Consider the following 19,909-nt stretch of genomic DNA (forward strand, 5'->3'; position numbering starts at 1 on the left):
TCAAGTTTGAATATTTTATCCAGATTCTGGGATTTGCACAAACTAATTTCTCTTGAACACAGTAATTCCAGAAGAAGAACAGTGCATTCATTGATGTTATAGGCTACAAAGTATGAAAATAAAGTTGTTAGATAAATCACTAATGAACCATCATGCATAGCTATGACACTAGACAGCATACCTACCATGCATTAGGGTTAATTGTTGCATCAATATAAGTTACAAAAAAATTAAGGTTGACCAAATTTCTTGTGTTGCTATCTAACGTGCATTTAGAAAATTACTTTGAATTCTCTCTCAAACAACTCTTTCATCTTCTTTACTTTAGAGATTGACAACAAAATTTATTAAATGGTATGAAGAAAGGAATACCAGATCACTCGAGGCTATAACTTTGATGGCAACAAGCTCTTAAATATTTACATCATGGTGAAAGGGATCAGATCTTATACTTGTTAAATATAAGTTCTAGGGGAATTGGAATTCTGGAGTCTTATGTGAGTGTCATTTGCCCTTTGGTTAAAAGGAAAAGTTGATAAAAATCATAGTATGGACTATCACGCTTAAAATATCCAAATATTATATATCTATATATATATAACCAATCAAATAGAGATGAAAGTGTTGAGATAAATTGTGAGCTTACTATTACTAGTAAGATTTAGTTGTTAGATGCAATAGAGGATAAAATGACAAAAATATGTTAGGATAGTACAAACATGTCAAAGATGGTGAATTTATTCTCTGTTTAGGCAAATTACATTAATTAAAGCTGGGCGTGCAGAAGATAGAGGTTGACCAAAATAAAATCAAATTAACCTTGAAGTGATTAAATATTACTAGTAATATAGTAATACAATCTTGCATAAAGATAAAATTCAATAGTAGAATAAGATGCATGCAGCCAATACCAAATAGTTGGAACTAAATAGGCATGAACAATGCCAACAATTTCTTCAAAGGAAACTGAAAATTATTAAATGATGTGGGCAAAATAATACCCCCTCGGTCAAGGATATCACTTTGACAGCAACAAGCTCTGAAGTCTTTACATCCCTTGCTTTGTATACTGCACCATAAGAACCTTTTCCTGCCATTGAACAATTCCACAGACAATCAAGAGCCAGGTAAAAAAAGATCCTTGATTGACCAAGCACTTCGGCATTAATATCATTCAACAAAGAAGATATGCCTTTTATCTCTCTAGTAAATTAGCCACAAAGCAACATGAGGAACCATATGAACAGTAAAGAAATTTTTGCAGAGGACGACATAAAATAATCATGAAAAAATATGCTCCTAAGTACGCCTGAGAAGAAACATTTCCAGAAAGATCGAGAATTCTATGAAAAAACAATTTCTGGCCGAATTTATCATTCCTAACAGTCTCGACGGTAACTGATTACTAGCACTACAATCTGAATATGGAGAAGCTGATTCTTCTGTTTCGCTGTGTTACCCTAAGATTCCATTTTTCCGAAGACAATAATGTTCTGTCCGGAGAGATCAGAAATACTCGTTCTTTGCTGAAGAGAATAATCTACTCGCTCACCAATGCTTACCAAGTTCATGAAGTAATTCATACTTAGATGAAGGATCATCTTTGGCGACGCTGTCAGGCACCGAACTGACCGACGCCTTCCTCCTCTGGTGCTGCTGCTTCGACTCCTCCCATTGGGACTGAACGAACCCTCCTCCCTCTCCTCCCCGCACCCCTTCCACTGCCACGCTCGTAAAAGGAGACCCAAACCCACCCTCATCCCTACGACCCGTCTTCCGGACAAAAGTCCCGGACACGGACTCGCTCATGCTCGACCCCGCCGCGGTAGAATGAACCAGGAACGTGGAGTAGGGGTCATCCTGGTCGCCTCCTCTGCTCCTTGGGCTCGCTCGCTGTAGATCCATAAAGGGGGACCGGAGAGTTCGCCGTCCAGTAGGAGAGGGCGAGGGGTGAGCATCTCGCCTCACGATGAAAGTTCCGTATAATTCATTCCCGTCGTCTCCTTCGCTCTCGTCGTCGTCGGCAGCGGCGCCGAAGTCCTTGGGAAGGCGCTTGAGGAGGGGAGGAAGGGAGGGGTCCTCATCTTCCTCCTCCTGATCCAAGGAGGCAGCGTCCTGCTGAGATCCGGCGTCATCGTCGTCTCCATGGACGACGACAGTGGAGTAGAGATCGGCGCGGCCTCCACGCCGGCCACGGGAAGAAGGGAACGCCATGACCGAACGAGCGAGGGAGTTGGGCTCAACTAGACCGAACCATATGCACCGGTCAAATTCCAAAGTCAACATAGACGAGTCAGTATTGGGCCGGGCTCCATTCCTAGGTTCAATTAGCCCGAAATTTTGACCCAATAAAATTTAGGCCCGATATTTTGACCCAATAAAACTTAGGCCCGATATTTTGACCCAATAAACGTTAGGCCCGAAAATTAAACCGTGCAAAAGATGGAACGGAAAAATTCAAAATGGGAAAAATCCTTAAAGAAAGATAAAGTAAAGGGAACAAAATTTAAAAAAAATCTCTAAAAAATGGGAAAATGAAAGGGAAAGGAAAAAAAAAAAAAAGAAACCCAGAAGAAAAAAATTAAAAACACAAAACAAAAAAAAAAAAAATTGTTGGTCGTGCAAGACGGTCGCGCGGGCCACCCCTGCCTAGCCGTCGCACCTTATTGTCACACGGGCTCATCGCATGTTGTTGTCATGCGGGGTCATCACTATAATGATCTTGAGTGCAAAATAACACAAGTACGGTGGAATATTAACAAGATATTTTTTTAGAAAATTCATGTGAATGAAATCGTATACTAGTTTAATTAAGAGTCCTAATTTAATTAAGAATTCTACATTTATTACGTAAACACGAACTCCCGACAACAACTTTGTCCTCGATGGATCTCAGAAGAATCAAGTGTTCGCCCCTCTTCCGGTATCCACACTAATATGTTCTCCCATTCATCTCACAACCTTACAATTCGAAGAGAAACCACCTTTGTGGTGCTAGCCACTTTAGGAGATTTGGCCCGGAAAGGATGGAGAGGAAGAAGAAGAAGAATCAAATTTCATCTTATTAAAAAAATTCCAAAAGCATTTATACTCATCCAAGGAATATCAAATATTTGTGTCTTTTATGTCTTTTGATCTTCTTTTGATTAATGATGAATTAATCTTAATGGGTTGGATTTAACATATTGGATTAACCTTTAACTCAATAAATTAATCTATATATATTCATAACCCAATAAGTCTAATCATCTTAAAATTGACTCTTAGGGCTAATACTAACAATCTTTCATTAGCACTAATGATAATCACTACAAAGATAACACTAACACTTTAGATTAACCCATTATTTTTAAGGCCCATAATAATTTAGTCAAATTAAATTAAATTCATCTCCAAAATAACATGTTCTTTGTGTGTGATTTAATAGACTTTTGTAACATTAACAATTATCTAAAACCACTTTAAATACATAAGCAATGAGTGGCATCTAGCAATGCATCCTTGCTACCTAAGTGACAAGAATGTCGAGATCCGACCTAACTTATCTATGTCTATTATCTTGTATAACTCAATCCTTCTATCATTGATATCTAGATTAATCAATGAGGCATAGATTGTATCATCCTCTTATCAATCTTTATGTTTCTTGATCCCTAAGTAGGCACACTCAATCAAATAAGCTCAATATCTCATATTGACTAATTTGAGCATGGTCATGCATTCTTGTATCATACTTAATCAATAGGCTCACAGATATCACTTCCGTCATATAGAAGAGATAGATCGTATTTATATCACTCACATCCCTCCACATAACTCATTATATACACAGTGATAGACTTTATAGTCCACCTTATTACATGTGGCATTTACTGATACCAAAGTACACAACTCTTTATGTATAGAACCGTAGTGACTTCAGGTCTAAAGATTATTCATACCAATAGTCACTATGAGAATGTTTATGATACTCATATAATGATTCATGAAACATCTCATGACAAGTCAATTTAATACATATTCTCTAATATATATTCATGTGTCGATGTGATATCTCATATCAGGACTTGTGGGATTGAGTCATCAATTGACCTACATGCTAGTCTCAATGCATTAATATTATTCTTGTATATTAATGTTTGACTGAGAATAGTTAAGAGTAGTGTTCATATATATCTACAGGTTTCCACTATTATTTCCAATAAAAAGTATATTATCTACATACAAGACTAGAAAGATGATTATGCTCCCACTAATCCTCTTGTAGACACAAGGTTCATCTTCATTCTTTATTAAATCAAACATTTTGATTGCATTATTGAATTGAAGATTCCAGCTACTAGAAGCTTGCTTTAATCCATAAATGAACTTTTGTAACTTACATACTTTGCCAGTATCCTTTGGATCTACAAAACCCTTATATTGTATCATGTACACATCCTCGAGTAGATTTCCATTTAGAAATGTAGTTTTGACATCCATCTGTCAGATCTCATAATCATGGGAAGATGCAATAGCAAGCATGATCAGAATAGACTTAAGTATCACAATTGTTGAAAAAGTTTTATCATAGTCTATACCATGAATTTACTTAAATCTTATAGCTACCAATCGCCCCTTATAGGTATGCATGTGACCATCACCTAATGGGCTTGATCCCTTCAAGTGGATCAATCAAAGTCTATACTGTAGGACCGTTGGGCCGGCTAGAAGGGGGTTGTTGGATATCCTGCTAACACAAAAAAGAAAACAAACCCTCCTCGAACTCTTTAGGCTAACACTTGCATAATTAAGTTAAGCAGATAAATTAAAAGCATAAAGAAAAGCGAGGCACAAAAGATTTACTTGGTTACAACCGATGTGGTTGTTAATCCAAGGAAGATTAAGCTCAATAAAACTCCTTCGGGCGGAGAAGCCTCGTACAACGTTGAAGTGCAGAAAACAGAAGCTTAGACTAAAAGAGAGTGTGCAAGCACTGGATTTACAATCAGTGAGTTCTGTTTAAGCTTCTGGACCAAGGCTATATTTATAGTCTTGGTCCGGGCGCCTGGAAGGGTTCCGGGCGCCCTGGGGGGGATAAATTTTATCCCCCAACGGTCGGATCGAGTCAAAACTCGATCCTGTTGAAAAGTCGATTCCGGGCGCCCGGAAGGGTTCCGGGCGCCCCGGTCGGTTCCGGGCGCCCGGAGCCCTAAGGTCAACATAAGTTGACTTTTCGACTCCGGTTCAGCTCGTCTCGATCCAGCTCATCTCGGTCCGGATCTGTTCGCTCCGGCTCCGTTTGCTTGGGTGATCTCTGCCATCCGGAATAGGCCTCACCCGAACCCATCTTCCGGTCTTCTCGAGCGTGCTTCCCTCCGGCTTCTCGTCCCTCGGAATTGCCGCGTGTTCCTTCTCGTCCACCAGGATACTCATCCGCAAACTTCGTCCCTCGGTCGCACCCCGTGCCGACCTTCGCGCTAACTGCGTCTCTTGCTCCCGAGCAATCTTCCGCTCTGGCTTTCGTACCTCGGAACCACCGCGCGCACTTCCTTCTCGTCCGCCGGTGTACTCTTCCGCAGCACCTCGTCCCTCGGACGCACAGCGTGCCGTCCTTCTCGCTAGCTGCGTCTTCCGCTCGAGTACCTGTGCTCCTAAGCTCCTGCACACTTAGACACAAGGTTAGAAACAACGCAGGACCTAACTTAACTTGTTGATCACACCAAAACAACCTTGGGGTTCCAACAATCTCCCCCTTTTTGGTGTGATCAACCCAAGTTAAGCTAGGGTCAAAAATAGATATGAAATTAAACAGTTTATTGCAATAACATGCAACATGATAGATAAAATTAAATTTTAACAGAATTTAACAGAAAATTTCAATTTTCTCTACCTCCCCCTAGACTTATACTTTCTCTTCTCCCCCTTTGATCACAATAAAAATGGGGTTTTAAAAAAAATAATCTAAGGGTTAAAGACTTAGAAAAAAATACCTCTAAACAAAAGAATTTCTAAGTCATTAAGATCCTTTTAGAGCAATTTCGAGAACTTTGAAAATTTTGCAATAATTTTCACCCAAAAAAAAAAATCATTCTAAGAAAATTTAGCAAAATTAATAACGTAAAAAAATTTCTTTGCATTTATTTAATTGTTGTTCTAATGCTCTTTATCAACAGGATTTAAATTTCCATTTTAATTTATCAAAACTTCTTAAATCACACTGTTTCAAATTTAAAGCCACAAATATTAAACATGCAACAATTTGTATCATGTTAATTTCTATTATTTTTTGAATTTCAACTTCACAAAAATATTCAAATAGCATAAATTCTAACTTGATCAAATTCCTCAATAATATAAAAAAATCTTTTGGCAATGTGCAAAATTCGTTTGAAAGAATATTTTGTAATTTGCTAGAATTTTTTAACAATAAGAATTTGCAGGAATCCATTAATAATAGGCTTCTTAATCCGAAAATATTTTTCGATGAATCAATTTCTAATTCATAAAACTTTTTCAATAAAGTAATTTGTACTTCCAAATTTTTAGGACCAGAAAAAGTTTTCGATAATATTTCTAAGTTGCATAATTCTTTCGAAAAACTTCTTTGTGATTCACAAAAGTTTTTTAGCAAAGTTTCCAACTTGCAAAATTCTTTTATTAACATATTTTGAAATTCGAAGAACTCTTTCGATAATATTTCAAATTTGCAGGATAAGTTTGACAATTGATTTTCTAATATAAAAAACTCTTTCAATGATTCACAAAAATTTTCAGGCAATTCTTCGATTGAATCATTCAATTGATCAGAGGTTCGAGTCCATACCTGACTTACCTTGTCAGTAATTGATTCTCCCCCTATCGAGTTGCTTTCTTCCGAAGATTCTCCCCCTTCATCGATCTCGAGATGTACTTCGGCTGTTGTAGTACTTACCTCGATTTCGGACTCTTCTGTCGGTGGCTCGGTGTCTATTGAGGTGTCAGCTTCTGAGGGTTCTTCGTAGAGCTGCAAGAACTTTTCCCAAAGTTCTTTTGCGCTTTCATAATCTGCGACTTTTTTGAAATCTTCCTTTGGTATTACATTCAGAAGATAATATTTTGCTCACCCATTTGCCATAGACTGCTCACGTTGCTTTTCGTTCCAGAGGCGTAGATCGAGTCCTTCTCCGTTCGTGTTCTTTGGTTCTTCATAACCAAATTTTATTATTAAAGATATATCAAAATCTGAGTTACGGTATACCACCATGTTTTGTTTCCAGATGGAAAACTCCCCCTCGAATGCAGGTGGGTAGTCGCTAGCTCCGGCCATAGTTTTGTTGCTTCAGACGGCGGTTAGTCCTTCTGAGGCGTACTTGGCTCTGATACCACTTGTAGGACCGTTGGGCCGGCTAGAAGGGGGTTGTTGGATATCCTGCTAACACAAAAAAGAAAACAAACCCTCCTCGAACTCTTTAGGCTAACACTTGCATAATTAAGTTAAGCAGATAAATTAAAAGCATAAAGAAAAGCGAGGCACAAAAGATTTACTTGGTTACAACCGATGTGGTTATTAATCCAAGGAAAATTAAGCTCAATAAAACTCCTTCGGGCGGAGAAGCCTCGTACAGCGTTGAAGTGCAGAAAACAGAAGCTTAGACTAAAAGAGAGTGTGCAAGCACTGGATTTACAATCAGTGAGTTCTGTTTAAGCTTCTGGACCAAGGCTATATTTATAGTCTTGGTCCGGGCGCCTGGAAGGGTTCCGGGCGCCCTGGGAGGGATAAATTTTATCCCCCAACGGTCGGATCGAGTCAAAACTCGATCCTGTTGAAAAGTCGATTCCGGGCGCCCGGAAGGGTTCCGGGCGCCCGGAGCCCTAAGGTCAACATAAGTTGACTTTTCGACTCCGGTTCAGCTCGTCTCGATCCGGGTCTGTTCGCTCCGGCTCCGCTAGCTTGGGTGATCTAGCCTTCCGGAATAGGGCTCACCCGAACCCATCTTCCGGTCTTCTCGAGCGTGCTTCCCTCCGGCTTCTCGTCCCTCGGAATTGTCGCGTGTTCCTTCTCGTCCACCAGGGTACTCATCCGCAGACTTCGTCCCTCGGTCGCACCCCGTGCCGACCTTCGCGCTAGCTGCGTCTCTTGCTCCCCGAGCAATCTTCCGCTCTGGCTTTCGTACCTTGGAACCACCGCGCGCACTTCCTTCTCGTCCGCCGGTGTACTCTTCCGCAGCACCTCGTCCCTCGGACGCACAGCGTGCTGTCCTTCTCGCTAGCTGCGTCTTTCGCTCGAGTACCTGTGCTCCTAAGCTCCTGCACACTTAGACACAAGGTTAGAAACAACGCAGGACCTAACTTAACTTGTTGATCACACCAAAACAACCTTGGGGTTCCAACATATACTTAGTTAGTATATATGGATTCTATTTTGGACCTCATGGTCTCTAGCCATTCCTCATAATTTGAGCTTATTACAACTTCTTGATATGATATAGGCTCGGTGAGATCAATACGCATTACATCACTGTGGTCAGACAAGAAAAAAAAATATCTCTTAGGTTGACGATGTATTCTATCAGATCTGCGTAGAGCTTGTTATACTCGAACATGTTGTTGCTCTACAACTTATTGCGATGTAATAAATTCATGATCCACAACACTTTATGGTTCTTATTCAATTTATATTAAGGCCTCAGTGCTAATGACGCGGTGATAAAGAGGGGCCCCACCAAAGATAGGTCAAATCAAGGAAGACCGGCTGACGTGAATGTCAAAGTCAAGAAAGGTAAATTGGCGCTATCCACAGATCATAAACAGGCAGTGCATCCCTAGACCGCTGTCCCTACCGAGCGGGAGGAGTGTCAGTTCATATGAGAGGCAGCCCTCCGATAACAAAAAAGATAAGTGAAGGGAGATTGCTCTTTGCAGCACAGTCGAGCGGGGTGTGTCCCAGCCGAGCGACCACTGGTCAGCCTACAGCGGGACGACCTACGTATCTCCCTGTACCATTTTGGAAGTTTGTGCCACTAACAACATAACATGTTCCGCAGGTAAATCGTACGATAGAAGCTTCCAGCTTGTCACTTCAGTGATATGCATGTTCACTTAAGGAAAGGTGTCAGAGATACTTTTTGACTTGTCTTTTTAGAAGACGTTAAAGAGGGTTCCCATCTACATGGGAGATATACGTAACTTTGTTACGCTACACGCTCTTGGCTATAGCATTTTTACTATTCTCCACATCACTGGAAATTGACTTGAGTCTCAGAGGACCAATGCCGAGAACCCCTTCCTAGCCCAGTACTAACGCTTTTGTGTTGCAGGACCACGTGGAATCTTCACCTCGTCAAACTTTCAGCCACATCCCCAAGTTGTCATCTTCTCTGCTTTTAGACAGGATTAGCTAATTTGTGTATTTTGAATTTCTTCAAGATTAACTTTACTCCCACTAGCTCTTCTAAAAATAAGTTTCTTTTAAAAAAAAAAACATCATATCTAGCAACAAACACTTTGTCATGTGTGATATTGTAAAAGTAACAACCCTTTATTTCTTTAGGATAACTTACAAAATAACACTTATTTAATTTGGATCCTAGTTTCTCTGAAACTTGACGTCGAATATAAGCCTCACAACCCCAAATCTTCATAAAAGATATCTTGGGACTCTTCCAGTTCATATTGTATATGGTATCTTTATGATGACTTTAGATGGAATACAATTAAGTGTGAAAGTAGTCATCTCTAGAGCATGCCCCCAAAAAAAGAAGGAAGATCTGTTCAACTCATCTTTGATCGTATTATATCTAATAAAGTACTATTTCTCCTTTCTGATACATCACTCCACTGTAGTGTTCCAAGTAGAGTGAGTTGATATATGATCCCAAACTTAATGAAACAGTCATGAAACTCTTGGCTAAGGTATTCTCCACCTCGATCTGTTCGAAGCATCTTAATACACTTTCCAAATTAATTTTGTACTTCATTCTTAAATTTTTAAACTTTTCATATGATTCAGACTTGTGTTTCATGAGATACACATAGTCATATTTATTGAAATTGTTAGTAAAAGCAGTGTTCTAAAAATTGGCCTAGGCCGTCGTCTAGGCGGCGCCTAGGCATTAAGTACAGTGAAAATAGTGCAGGATTTTTATGATTTTTTTTAATTTGGGCTTTTTCTATAACCACTGGCCAGAGCCGGAGCCGCCTCGCTCTCGTCTCGCGGCTCCTCATGTGAGCCGACCGGCTGCAGGCCTCGGCTCCCCAGTTCTTTGACAACAGCCGCATTGATCGCGACATTGGTGAGCTTCGGCTACACGAAAGGAAGAAAAATCAGTTAGAATCAAAGAAAGGAGTAAAGTGATCGCATATCTAGGCTGAATAGGAGTCGGGTATGGATCGAAATCAAGCTGAAGATGTACATGACACCCTCCAACAGCCGGTTGTGGATGTCATATTTCTGACCGACCAACATCGAAGTTGCGTTGAGGTAGTCTGATTGGCTCTTGTACTTCTTCAATGAAGGCTGAGCCGCCACGTCAAGCTGCCAGTGTGTGGGGAAATCTGGCGGCTCGAGAAAACGCACGAAAAAGAAATATTCCTTCTAGTGTTTGTTGGAAGTCGATATTTTATCAAAGAAAATCAAACTCACTCGGGCTTGGAAAAGAAAGGTCCCTGGCTCAGACGACTTAGGATAATAAAAATAATGGAAGAGCTGGGGAGTGAGTGGAATGGCGTGCAAATAAAAAATGACAACCACCCCGCACAGCAGCCGAAAGGAGTTCGGCACTAGTTGATGGAGGGAGACTCGGAAATATTTACACATGGAAGAAAAGAAGGGGTGGATGGGAAACTGCAAACCAGCAGTGAAATGATTCTGATCGAAGGTGATACAGCCGGGCGGAGGAAAATTCGACCGATCGGAAGGAGAAGGCAGAATGATTTCATAATCAGGAGGAAGCTTAAAAGTGGCTTGCAGACTCTCAGCATTGACGGCGTTGAACCAGGACTCGGTAGAAGTATACCAGAGCCCCAGGATGCCGACGGGAGGCTGCGATGAACTTGCCATTGCAAAACAAGAAAGCACGAGAAGGAACTTGCCAGTGGAATGGTCGAAGGAACATACAGACGTCGAAAAAGACAAAGGCGAAGAAACACAAAAGCTGGAAGACGCGAAAGCAAGAGATCGATAAGGGGAGCTTATTGAAAATGGGTCGTTGGTGAAACGACGAAGGAAGAAAAGGCGCCGAAGAACAGTGGAGGAGAAAGATCATCGGAGCACAAAGAGCCTGGCGTCGAGGAGCACGGAGATGAAGTGTGCAAATCCGGCGACACACGTGAGCTTAAAAGCCTGGGGGTCGACCGACCGGAGTCGTCCGATTTAGGTCACAGAAACCTAGGTTGAGATTTGACCACTGAATTTAAATCGTCAAATGTCACATCGGTACCCTGTCATGTCAGGCATGCGGCGGCAGGGTCAGGACACGTGGCGCATCGCCACGAGTCGACATTTAATGACGACATGGGAGCGTGCTTAGCCTTAATGTGCAGAGATTTGCATGATTTCTCAGAAATCTGGGTGACGTCAGTCTGGCTCGCACTCGCCCAAGACAACCCAAGGAGTGAAATAATGATTTCACAAGTGCCAACTGATAAGTAGTATTTTTATGTGATATTTTACCTCTCATACTTAGTATTTTTTATCCTCTCATTCATTTAAATCTTACTTAATATCATAATTCATAAGTTAGGATACATTTGTGGGCTTATTATAATTTCTCTCTAATTTTGACATTATTTCATGATTTTTGTAGGGAATTAAAGAGGAGTCATGGACACGAGTAGAGTCAAACCGATTGATTCAAAGTTATAGATCCAAACCCGGTTCAATTTGTGAACATTTGGCTCAAGTCTAATGGAGAGTTGGGCTCATCTATTTCAATCAAGAAGGAGATCATCTTCTAATGATTTTAACCTTAAACTCATTCCTAAAGCCTACACTTCTAATCCCAATTTCAATCCCTACTCTTATTGAATTCGGATTCCTCTCCTTAACCCAAAACCCGAACCCGTTAAGAAACCCCTCTCCTTACCTTCACGCGACGCACAGAAGGCTTCATTTTTTCTGATCGTGCGATTCTTCTCCGCGCGACAAGGTTAGGGTTTGCGACTTCTCCACAGCACTTCCCTTCTTCTTCTTCCTCTTTCTCCGGGCGACGGCCTCTCTTCCTCTCTTCCCTGCCGCCGGCCGGCCAACCACAGTACTACTTCTTCTTCTCGATCCCAGCGGCAACGACAGAGGCAAACTCTGCAGGGGGCAGTAACCTTCGGCAATGATTTTGATCAAGCTCAACTCACCGGGGAGGTCTCTCCGGTGCCTACTCTTCTTCCCTTGCTTCTTTGAATTCTGCCACAGCGGTTGCAAGGCAGAGGTTCAAGAGGCAGAGGCGGCAGTGAGTTCTGACCAAATCCACCTCACCGGAGGGGTTCTCCGATGTGATCTCCACCGCCCAGCTTCTTCCTAGCAGCTCTTCAGTTTGGGGTTCAGCGACAGAGTAAGGAGGAATAGGCGGTGGTTCATTCCATCTCACAGCAACTCCAATTCATCTCCAGTCACTTCCAGCGAGGGTTCTCTATTAGAAGATCCATTTACCATCATCGTGTCGAAGTGTGCAGCAATCGGCAGTGAGCTACTGTCCACCTGTTTTGGGGGTTCCGAGCCGGGCCTTTCGTGTGACAGCGAAGGGTAGTCTTTGGTAATCGGAAGCGGATGTGTGGATTGTGGTTTGGATAATTAGAATTTGTTTAGTTAGTTTAATTTGGTTTATTGTTGATGTTTGTGTTGAATTGTGGTTGAATGCTTGTATTAACTTGATCTTTCATGTTTAAATTGCACGTACTATGTTCAATTTGATTAATGCTCACAACATGTTCGATGAAATGCTTCAACCAATAGTTAGGTTCAATTTAATGCATTTTAGTTTGTTTAATTCTTACTTTGTCTTGTTCTTTTAATTTAGTTAAGTTCTAATTTTGATTGAATGCAATTAGGTTAGGTTAGATTAAATTTCTTTAATGCTCTAGGGTTTGTTAAATGCTTACTTTATTTCATGTTGTCTTTTATTTTCTGCAATTATAGTTAAGTTAGATTTAGCTTGTCTTTCATTATTTAGATTAGATTTCATTTGATGCTTCACTATTTCAATCCTTAGTTTAATCGTGTTGATGATTAACCCATAGCGTAGAGTAACAATGCGTTGTGGATTAATTGTTGGCACCTAGTTAGATTTCATTCCAGCATTAGATTAGTTTCTTACTTGCTTTGTTTTTTATTTGTTAGGTTTAGAATTAAAATCCAAACCCCCTTTTCCATATTAAAAACTCCAAAAATAGAAATAACATACGATCCTAAGTTTATCATCCTATCGTTACTTTCGTTGGCGGACGACCCGAGTCATTCATATGCTACATTAGTGTAGGAGGGGTTTGGTACTTCATTATTTGATGCCCAATTCACGACAAATTGGGTCTTAATCAAATTGGCGTTGTTGTCGGGGAGAAGTAGCGGTGATTGGTAATCTTAGGATTGTTTTTCTATTTTCTCTCTTTTCTTGTTTCTATTTTTTGTGGTTGCAAAAATTTAAAAATATTGTTAGGGGCTTAATTATTTCATCTCTTGTATGCATGTGTACCATCTTGTCTATTTCTTGTGTCTTTTGATGATATTTGCATGAGTGTTTCAGGAAAGACCAGGAAATCTGTGTGTTATCAGTAGTTTTCAGAGTTTCAGTGTGATCAAAACCTTAGATTTGTCAAGCAACATGGAGAACAACACTGAAAAGACTCTCAGAGAGCTTTGGGCACCAGATTTATCAGTTGATTCATTCTGCATTCATTATTCTGATTTGGAGGCGGACTTCGAGTTATGGAAAATTGTTCATCTATTACCGAAGTTTCATGGACTTTCTGGTGAAGATCCCAACAGACATCTGCATGATTTGGAGATGGTTTGTTCTTCATGGAACCCACTTGGCATATCAGAAGAAGATGTTAGACTTAGAGCATTTCCATTTTCAATAGCAGATTCGGCAAAAGATTGGTTATATTGTCTCCCACCCAATTCAATTTCCAACTGGATCGAGATGAAGAAATTATTTCTGGTGAGGTTCTTTCTTGCTTCTAGGATTACAACTATTCAAACGAGTATTTGTGGAATCCAACAATTTACAGGAGAACCGTTTCAAGAATATTGGGATAGATTTAAAAGACTTGTTGCTAGTTGCCCTCAACACCAGATAAGCAATCAACTTTTGATTATATACTTCTATGAGGGATTGTGTCCCATGGAGAGGAGTATGGTTGATGCAACTAGTGGAGGGGTTTTAGTTAACAAGACATCTACTCAGGCTAGAGAACTTATCTAGATTATGACTTCAAATTATCAACAATATGGGACTAGACCGATGATTGTTAAAGATGTTCATTCCTTTGCCATTGTATTCCCGAACATGATCCAATATTACTAACCTGATCCTCAGTATTATCAGAATCATCAGCAGGATAGGTATAATTTATTTACAGGATTCAGGGATAGGAATACACAACAAGGGATTTCTAAGTGGTCCTAGTCTTACCAGCCTTACTTTCAGCACCATCAGCTTGAGCAGGATTTTAGGGAGCATTCACAACAATTTTTGCAACAACAAGAAACACAATTCAAGCCAAGAACACATTCATCGACACAATTACAGTTGCATTCAGATCAACCTACCGCATCAATTCCTAAGGAGATGGATTGTAGAGTTTGTGATATTCCTGACTTTTATTCTGCTTCTCTACATGACTCTTCTAATTTTTTACATTGTGATGTTGTAGTTGATCTTGATAATGTTGTTGTCGATGATATTGTTGTTCCAGATAGTCTTGATGTTGCAGGTATAGGAGATGATGATGGAAGTGTAGGGAAAACTCAAGAATCACTTCCGTTGACTGTACCTGATTCAGAACCAGATCTTTTACCTGATCAAGATGATGCCACATTCATTGTTTTAGAGCCTCTAGGTACCTATCATAATGGTAAGATCGATATTTCTTCTGAATCTTTAGCAAATTCTATGGAGGTAATTTATTTTGATTGTATTGGATGTGATATATTTCTTGATTCATGCTTTGTTGATTTTAATATTGTTTTTAGTGCATCTCACACATCATGCGTGCAGGATATGTATCCTCTTTTTAGTGCACAGGATTTCTTCAAATATTTCATTGGCAGTTATTCATGCAAGGATGCATTCTATCACTTGAAGAAAGTCCTAACATTTTATGCAATAATAAAGCTTTTGGAGTGGACACTCCAACTGAACCGTCTTCGACCACTGGAGAAAATTTTTGAGGAGTCAAAGGTGGAGGGAGCATTCTTCACTTCACCTACAATCATCCCACTTCCAAAATGGCTTCTGGAACTGAATCGACTCCGACCGTCAGAAAATCAGGGGAGTCTGTTCCAACTCACCTTCTCTTTTTCTTTTTACATGTACGTATTGCTTTGCTTTATTTGCTTTTGTTTAGTAGTTTATTTTTAGTTTATCTTGTCGGTATTCATAATAAATTCCCAATGTATTCTTTTTATCATCTTAGAAATTGTGAAAGCCAGTTAAATTTGATTGTCTAATTTGATGATTTATTGTCATAATTGGATTCTTGGATTACATGTGATTACAACTTGATGATGGATTTCATGTTGGTAGATTGAGATGATAATTTTTTGATATACCTAGTGAGGATATTTTTAAGCCTATTATTCCTATTGATGTGTGATGCACTTGTGGTTAATGCTACTCTAAAACTTACTTAATTCTTTCGAGACCACATTATCATAGGTTTGCATGATTTTTATGAAGGCTATCTCACTTTCTTTTATTCATTCTTTTTGTTATCACATGTTTCTTGAATAAAATCTATATCATTTATCATATCATTCTTTTCTCTCTTCCCTTTATTTCCATTTATTTCACTCTCTTACTCTCTTGGGATGTGGATATCTTGGATGTTACATGATAAGTATTTTGCTCGAGACGGGCAAAAATTTAAGTGTGGGGGGAGAGAAATAGCTTAGTGGAATTTAGTAGAAGCATAGGTGAACCATGCTTGATCACCATAGGTAAATCATGTTATTTATCATTGTATTTAAGCTATTGTTGATGTTGTATAGTGATACAACATGTTGAAAAAAAAAATTAAAAAAAATCAGGAAAAAAAAAATAAAAAAACAACAAAGAAGAAAAAAAATATTTTAATATATTGTGTCATTTTTATTCATTTGTGGTAGAATTTTTTTGAGTAATAATTTTTACTTTAGCGATATTGAGATATTATTGTATATCATGTGTAGATTTTTAGTGTGAAATGCTAGAGTAGGAGTTGTTCACATTTTTATTGTATTGATAAAAGATGATAGAATTTTTTGTGAGTAACAATTTTTATCATAGCAAAATTTAGACTTTATTGTAGATCATGAATAAATTTTATTGAAAAGCTATCGTAGAGATTGTTCACATTTTTATTGAGTTTTTAGAGCTAGCTTGGAAGTTGGATGAGATACTTTTTGGGCATTATTTTTCTTGTACTCATCTATGTAACATTCCAATATATTAATGTCTTCCACCATTACCTTTCTTAATCTTTCTTATTGTATTTTCTTAGACTATAATTTGCTTGATTCGTATTTCCCTTACATTTTAATAATGCCTTCATTATTTTATTGTGCACTCTTATATTTATAGTGGTGGAGATTAGAAGAAAATCAAGTTTATGGTAGTGCATTTATCATGAGTAGATTGAGTGAGCTCCACTATTACATGTGCATGAGAGGAGAGCCACCATTACTTATCTTGTGAGGTTATTTTTTTATCATTTTCAATTTATTGATTGTGGATTGAAGTTATCATGTTTGTTAATCGGTGTATGAATTGAATCCATGATTGTTTGGGTCATTTGAATTGGGCAATCCTAGGTAACTCTCTTTTCACTATTTTCTATGTATGATTGAGAATTGTTATGGGAATGCATTTTAGTTATCTTTCTTGTTTTATTTACTTGCTCGAGACGAGCAAGAATAAGTGTGGGGGAGTTGATAAGTAGTATTTTTATGTGATATTTTAGCTCTCATACTTAGCATTTTTATCCTCTCATTCATTTAAATCTTACTTAATATCATAATTCATGAGTTAGGATATATTTGTGAGCTTATTATAATTTCTCTCTAATTTTGACATTATTTCATGATTTTTTTAGGGAATTAAAGAGGAGCCATGGACACGAGTCGAGTCAAACCGATTGTTTCAAAGCTATAGATCCAAATCCGGTACAATTTGTGAACATTTGGCTCAAGTATAATGGAGAGTTGGGCTCATCTATTTCAATCAAGAAGGAGATCATCTTCTAATGATTTCAACCTTAAACTCATTCCTAAAGCCTACACTTCTAAGCCCAATTTCAATCCCTACCCGTATTGAATTTGGATTCCTCTCCTTAACCCAAAACCCGAACCCGTTAAGAAACCCTTCTCCTTACCTTCACGCGACGCACAGAAGGCTTCATTTTTTCTGATCGCGCGATTCTTCTCTGTGCGACAAGGTTAGGATTCGCGACTTCTCCACAGCACTTCCCTTCTTCTTATTTCTTATGTGGATATCATGGTTTTAAAAGAGAGTTTAAAAAATTAAAAATTTCCTTTTATAGCTTTCTACAAAAGATTAAGAGAAAAGATTAATCTCTTTCCTTATTTGTAGATCAAAAGGATGGTTTTAATTTTTGGTAAAAACTTTCCTCATTTGTAAATCATCCACATGTTTAAAAGAGAGTTTAAAATTTGAAATCTTTCCTTATTTGTTGATTAAAATGTGGATTTTAAATTTTAAGAAAACTTTCCTTTTTAACCATGTTCATGATTTAAAAGAGAGTTTAAAAATTAAATATTCTCTTTTATAAGTTTCTACAAAAGATTAAGAAAAGATTTGATATCTTTCCTTATTTGTAGATTGTAGATTAAAAGAGATTATAATTTTTAGAGATAATTTTCTTTTTATCTACATGTTTAAAAGAAAGATTTTAATTTATAAAATTTCTTTTTTACTAACCATGAAGGGATTAAAATTATTGGAGAAATTTTTATAAATTTCTGGAGACAAATTAGGAAGTTTTAATTAATTAAAACTCTCCTTGTTTATAGCTTGTGGTGGCCGACCATATGAATTGAGAAAATAAAATTGATTTTTAATTAATTAAATTTTCCTTTTCATGGCAAAAGAATTAAGGAAGTTTTTTATTAAAATTTTCTTATTTGCCAAGACCAAGGATTATAAAAGAGGGGGTAGAGGTACCTTCATGGGTGAAACGACTCTATTCTATTTTCTCCCTCTTTTCTTCCTTGGTGTGGTCGGCCCTTCTCCTTTTCTCTCTTCCTCTTGTGTGGCCGAAATCCTTTATCTCTTGGAGCTTGGAGGAGGTGGTCGGATCTAGCTTGAGGAAGAAGGAGAGAAAGCTTGCATCCCTTGGAGCTTGGTTGGTGAAAAAGGTTCTTCATCCTTTAGAAGATATGCTTGGCCGAAACTTGAAGGAAGGTAGAAGAAGGTGCCTTGGTGGTTCTCATCTCGGAAGATCATTGCCCACACAATGTCTGAGGTTAGAAGAGGAATACGGTAGAAGACCTAGAGGTTTTTGCTTGCAAAAGAAAAGGTACACTAGTATTTAATTTCCGCATCATACTAGTTTTATTTCTTTGTAAAAATACCAAATACAAGAGGCATGCGATTCTAGTATTTCGAATTAGTTTTCGATGTTGTGTTCTTTTGTTTTCTTTTCGAACTTGTGCTTCGATTGTTCTTTTTGGTTAACCTAGAGTTATTTAAGGAAATTAAATATTAGTTTTCCTTAAAAGGCTTTGTCTAGGCGGTGGTGGTTGCTCCCATATCCAATAAGGTCATGTGCCTCGCCATGCAGTCCTGGAAGCTAATTTTAGAAATTAATATTTAATGAAATTAATAACCTAGGTGATTTGGATCAAACGTGTTAAGTTCCGCAGGAGATCCAAGTCCAAACCTAAAAGAACAAATAAGTTAAACTTAGGATCAAACGTGTAAAGTTCCGCAGGCGATCCAAGTTTAATTTAAAAGAACACATGATAGCTAGGAAAAGGTTCAGACCTTTGTACAAAATTTTTGTACAGTGGAACCGTTAGGCTTTCCGAGTAGCAACCAACAGATCCAACAAAACATCTTCTCCAAGTGTTTCCTTGATCATCGTGTGTTGTTGTCCTTCTCTCTTTTCACCATCGTCCAGTAGACTAGTTATTTTCTAATTTGTACATAACATAATCTAAAGAAACCTCGAGTTATATTCAAATGTAGTCTAAATTTACAACAAGAATGATAAAAATGAAAGGCACGACATGCAGACCATATTATCAATTACAATATACACACAATCATATTGGGAGTAAAGGGTCATAACCATGCACAATGTCATATAACATTTACAATAGATCTATTGTTGGTTGGTCATAGGAAGATCGTACCGGTTCCACTGTACAAAAATTTTGTACGAGTGTCGAACCTTTCCTAAACAACCAATTGTGTTCTTTATAAATTAAATTAGGAATCATAAACGGAACTTAACATTATTGATTCCAAATTTAACTTATCTGTTCTTAATGGTTTAGACTTAGATCGCAAGCGGAACTTAACACTATTGATCCAAGTCCGACCTATGTTACAAAGTTGATTAAATATTTATTTCTAAAATCGGCTCCCAGGTCAAACATGGCGAGACACTAGGCCTTATTGGATATGAGATCATCCACCACTGCCTTGACAAAACCTTTTATAGAAATTCAATATTTAATTTCTTAAAATAACATTAGGTTTAACCAAAAAGAACAATCGAATCACAAATTCGAAAA

The 19,909-nt window shown here is 38.4% G+C and overlaps 1 protein-coding gene across 1 annotated transcript in view; it reads right to left on the bottom strand.

Moving 5' to 3' along the window:
* LOC121989630 (serine/threonine-protein kinase Nek5-like) overlaps positions 1-2,253 on the bottom strand; it is a 36,572-nt gene extending 34,319 nt beyond the window's left edge. Inside the window, exons 1-2 of the mRNA XM_042543777.1 lie at positions 1,563-2,253; positions 1,002-1,090 (exon numbers count right to left, since the gene is read on the bottom strand). Of these exons, the coding sequence (XP_042399711.1) occupies positions 1,002-1,090; positions 1,563-2,214 (741 nt within the window). The 5' untranslated portion in view covers positions 2,215-2,253. The remainder of the gene's footprint in view (positions 1-1,001; positions 1,091-1,562) is intronic.
* Between the last annotated feature and the right edge of the window lie 17,656 nt (positions 2,254-19,909).

The sequence above is a fragment of the Zingiber officinale genome, chromosome 6B (assembly GCF_018446385.1).
Source record: "Zingiber officinale cultivar Zhangliang chromosome 6B, Zo_v1.1, whole genome shotgun sequence".
NCBI classification, from domain to species: Eukaryota; Viridiplantae; Streptophyta; class Magnoliopsida; order Zingiberales; family Zingiberaceae; genus Zingiber; species Zingiber officinale.